This window comes from Giraffa tippelskirchi, chromosome Y (assembly GCF_054371585.1).
Source record: "Giraffa tippelskirchi isolate mGirTip1 chromosome Y, T2T-mGirTip1v1.2.pri, whole genome shotgun sequence".
Taxonomy (NCBI): domain Eukaryota; kingdom Metazoa; phylum Chordata; class Mammalia; order Artiodactyla; family Giraffidae; genus Giraffa; species Giraffa tippelskirchi.
The window spans coordinates 19,871,546-19,875,478 of NC_137290.1; the positions used below are offsets into that span (position 1 = coordinate 19,871,546).

At 36.8% G+C, this 3,933-nt stretch overlaps 1 protein-coding gene across 1 annotated transcript; it reads right to left on the bottom strand.

Moving 5' to 3' along the window:
- Positions 1-1,413: 1,413 nt before the first annotated feature.
- Positions 1,414-3,404, bottom strand: LOC145537650 (heat shock transcription factor, Y-linked-like). The gene is made up of 2 exons (XM_081568508.1): positions 2,758-3,404; positions 1,414-2,221 (listed from the first exon to the last, which is right to left on the bottom strand). Exons 1-2 carry the CDS (start codon positions 3,268-3,270, stop codon positions 1,811-1,813), a joined length of 924 nt encoding a protein of 307 aa, XP_081424634.1. The 5' UTR covers positions 3,271-3,404; the 3' UTR covers positions 1,414-1,810.
- Positions 3,405-3,933: the final 529 nt, after the last annotated feature.

Below are 3,933 nucleotides of genomic sequence, written 5' to 3' on the forward strand. Positions count from 1 at the left end.
CCTTTGATGATTTGAAATAGCTCAACTGGAATTCCATCACCTCCACTAGCTTTGTTCGTAGTGATGCTTTCTAAGGCCCACTTGACTTCACATTCCAGGATGTCTGGCTCTAGGTGAGTGATCACACCATCGTGATTATCTGGGTCATGAAGATCTTTTTTGTGCAGTTCTTCTGTGTTTTATTGCCACCTCTTCTTAATATCTTCTGCTTCTGTTAGGTCCATACCATTTCTGTCGTTTATCGAGCCTATCTCTGCATGAAATGTTCCTTTGGTATCTCTAATTTTCTTGAAGAGGTCTCTAGTCTTTCCCAATCTATTTTTTTCCACTATTTGTTTGCACTGATCGCTGAGGAAGGCTTTCTTAGCTCTCCTTGCTATTCTTTGGAACTCTGCATTCACATGAGAATATCTTTCCTTTTCTCCTTTGCTTTTCGCTTCTCTTCTCTTCCCAGCTATCTATAAGGCCTCCTCAGACAGCCATTTTGCTTTTTTTGCATTTCTTTTCCATGGGGATTTTCTTGATCCCTGTCTCCTCTACAATGTCCTGAACCTGTGCCGTAGTTCTTCAGGCACTCTGTCTATCAGGCCTAGTCCCTTAAATCTATTTGTCACTTCCACTGTATACTCATAAGGGATTTGATCTAGGTCATACCTGAATGGTCTAGTGGTTTTCCCTACTTTCTTTAATTTAAGTCTGAAGTTGGCAATAAGCAGTTCATGATCTGAGCCACAGTCTGCTCCCAGTCTTGTTTTTGCTGACTGTATAGAGCTTCTCCATCTTTGGCTGCAAAGAATATAATCAATCTGATTTCGGTGTTGACCATCTGGTGATGTCCACGTGGAGAGTCTTCTCTTGTGTTGTTGGAATAGGGTGTTTGCTATTACCAGTGCGTTCTCGTTGCAAAACTCTATTAGCCTTTGCCCTGCTTCATTCTGTACTCCAAGGCCAAACTTGCCTGTTTCGCCAGGTGTTTCTTGACTTCCTACTTTTGCATTCCAGTCCCCTATAATGAAAAGGACATCTTTTTTGAGTGTTAGTTCTAGAAGGTCTTGTTAAGACCCTACCTACACCTTATAGAATATCATGTAAATGTGAATGCACTAAGGTATGTACTGTGTATGTGCACTTTTTAATTTTATTTGTATGTCTTCCTGCACCCGTACCATCCTCATTTAGACACCCATTCATTTCAGCAGGGATGATTTCCCAAATCACTTTACATCCATTACCTCTTTTCCCTTTGTTCTCATTTTCTTGCTTAGAAACAATAGATTCGGTGCCATTTACCTAGGATGCCTAACGGATGTTTTCTTGAACTGAAGAGTTTATAAAAGAGTGCAGAAAAATAGCCAGACATTGAAATAAAGCCTTAATTTACTCTTCATTGTTTCAAAATAGAAAACAAAACTGTGCAGATGAACGTGTAACTTTATTGTTCAAATACAAGAATTGTAGGTATTTGTTGACATCTCCCAACGTAAATTTTAATCTTCATTAGGTTCCATAAGCTGATACTTATTTGATAGGTCAGTTTTAATTAGCATGGTTTTCACATAAGGAATATAATTGATGAATTGACTTGAAAGAGCGGAGGTGGGTGTATAAGCGATCATTGGCACTGGGGACCTTGAGTTGCCTCTCTGTTGCTGGTTAGGAAGAGGACTGTCATGGGCTGACATATCGCTATACCTGCCTGGAAATGTAGAAGGGTCCACCATCAGTCCAAAAGAACTGCTCCGAAATGGAGATAGAATGTGGTTCTGAGAAGTAGAGGTAGCGATAGTAGCAAAGTCCTCAATGTGGCCATTTACTTGAGTGTAGGTGCTATGGGAGTGCCAATAAAAACGCTCAACTGGTTTAAAAGAGCAGGTTGATCTACCACATTCTGTTCTGTTTGTCTAACTGATATTGATGATGGAGAAGATAAGTCACCCGGAGAAAGGGCGCTTGTTTTAGGGACTATCTGGCTGGTATATGTCTTTTGTGTGAAAGGCACACTTAAACTTGTGGAAGCTGAAAATGGACTCTCTCCACTAGTTTCAGGATGAAAACCAGAGTTACGATCATCTATGTTAACCCTTGCTTTTACATGCTTCTTCTTGTAATCTCGAACTAATGAAGATTTTGGAAACACATTGTTAATCCCAACTCTTCTTTTCATTCTTCCTAAAATTTGGGGATAACCTCTTTTGAAATTTGGATTATGGTAGACCTGTACCTAAAATCAAAGGATACAATTATTTCATTTTTTTATACACCAAGGTACCCTTGAAAAGCAAAGCTAAACTATAAAAATGTATTCCTTTAATGATACCAATTAAAGAGCATCAAATAAAACGTCTCCATTAGTAGTTTTAACACCTTACATGTTAGAAACAGGTATGCTCCTCAGTTAAAAAAATATGTTGTTATATATACAGTAAATACCACTTAAAGTAGCTTGAGGACAAGTATCCGGTTTCAAGTTGCTAGGAGAGTATGTTAAATATCAAATATTTTAACCTCCAGCTGTTCTCAACTTCAAAAAATAAAATGTTTTCAACAATTTTCTATATCAATTTTAAATTCAGTTTTAGCTATATATGTGAACATGCTTTGTAAGTCACATGAATTAATCTTACATATTACCAATAAGTGGAAATTTTGGAATTCTATCTCAATTTTAAATTCAGTTTTAGCTATATATGTGAACATGCTTTGTAAGTCACATGAATTAATCTTACATATTACCAATAAGTGGAAATTTTGGAATACCTTGCTCAAAAGAGAGACATTGCTTTCTTCTTCCAGAAAGTCAGGTAGTGAAGCAGATCTTTGATAAGTTTGTCGCTTTTTACTAAACCCATAAAGGTTAAGCTGGCGAACTAAACTTTTCATACTATCAGTTTTAAATATCCTGAAAGGGACCTTTCTTTCCAAGACTGCTTTCTTAAAGAGTTCTTCATTGATCACTATAGAAGTGCCACTCTCATCCCACCAAATAGATTCAAACTGTTCACTTTCAAGTATAGTCCAGAGTTTTTGTGGAAAAGTTAGTGAAAGAAAATCATTCAACTCATTTGTTTCAGAGACAGAAAATATGTAGCATGGCCTTTTTATCCCAGCTTCCTCAGACAAAGCCTGAAAAGCATATTCTTCAATCATAGATCTCAAAACTGAGTCCCCAGTTAGTGTGTAATCACACAAAGAAGATCTAATGGAGGTTTTGGAACCAGTTGATTCATCTTTAAGAGGCACATCTTGAATTTCTGAAGGAATATGTGCCATCTCAGAGAAATCTTTTTTCAGATACTTTCCTCATTTGTCTGATTTTACACACTCCAACTTCAAATGCTGCTTGGCTGGCATACACAGATAAACTCTCTAGACCATCAACATGGTTCTCAAAGTCAAAAAGCTGTGACATCACAAAGTCACTGGCCTCCTAGCAACTGAAGGGTAGCTCTGACATCATAAAGTCACTGGTCTTCTCACAATTGAAGGGCAATGTTCAACCAGTGTTTACTTCTACATCAACTTAAAATAAAGGTTGCTTACATAAATAGTAACCAAAAACATGAAACCTGTAAAATGTCATTCCTAAAGTATTTTTACACAGAAAAATCACATCAATAAATCTACTTCGTTCCTGAAATAAAAGCGATTGATCACCCTTCTATACACATTCTTAACATTCAGACTGTTACCAAACCAAACATGGGTCTGCTCACTTTGATGCAATAATGTCAATCAACTGACTGTGGGGTTCAGTGAAAGCAAGTGTACTGTTTTTTGTATGACCTTGAAGAGAAGTGTTTATATTACTGCGAGTAAAATAGGAACTTAAATTAAGACTCATTTTACTCTTATTTTTTTCAAAATAGAAATTGGCAATATGAAGATGAATATGTAACTTTATTCTTCAAATAAGAGAATTGTAGGAATTTGTTG

Excerpts from the sequence above, each read along its gene's own strand:
- LOC145537650 (XM_081568508.1), bottom strand. The coding sequence starts at position 3,270 with ATGGCACATATTCCTTCAGAAATTCAAGATGTGCCTCTTAAAGATGAA. Across the intron at positions 2,222-2,757 it reads ATGTCTCTCTTTTGAGCAAG|GTACAGGTCTACCATAATCC; the intron begins GTATTCCAAAAT and ends CTTTGATTTTAG.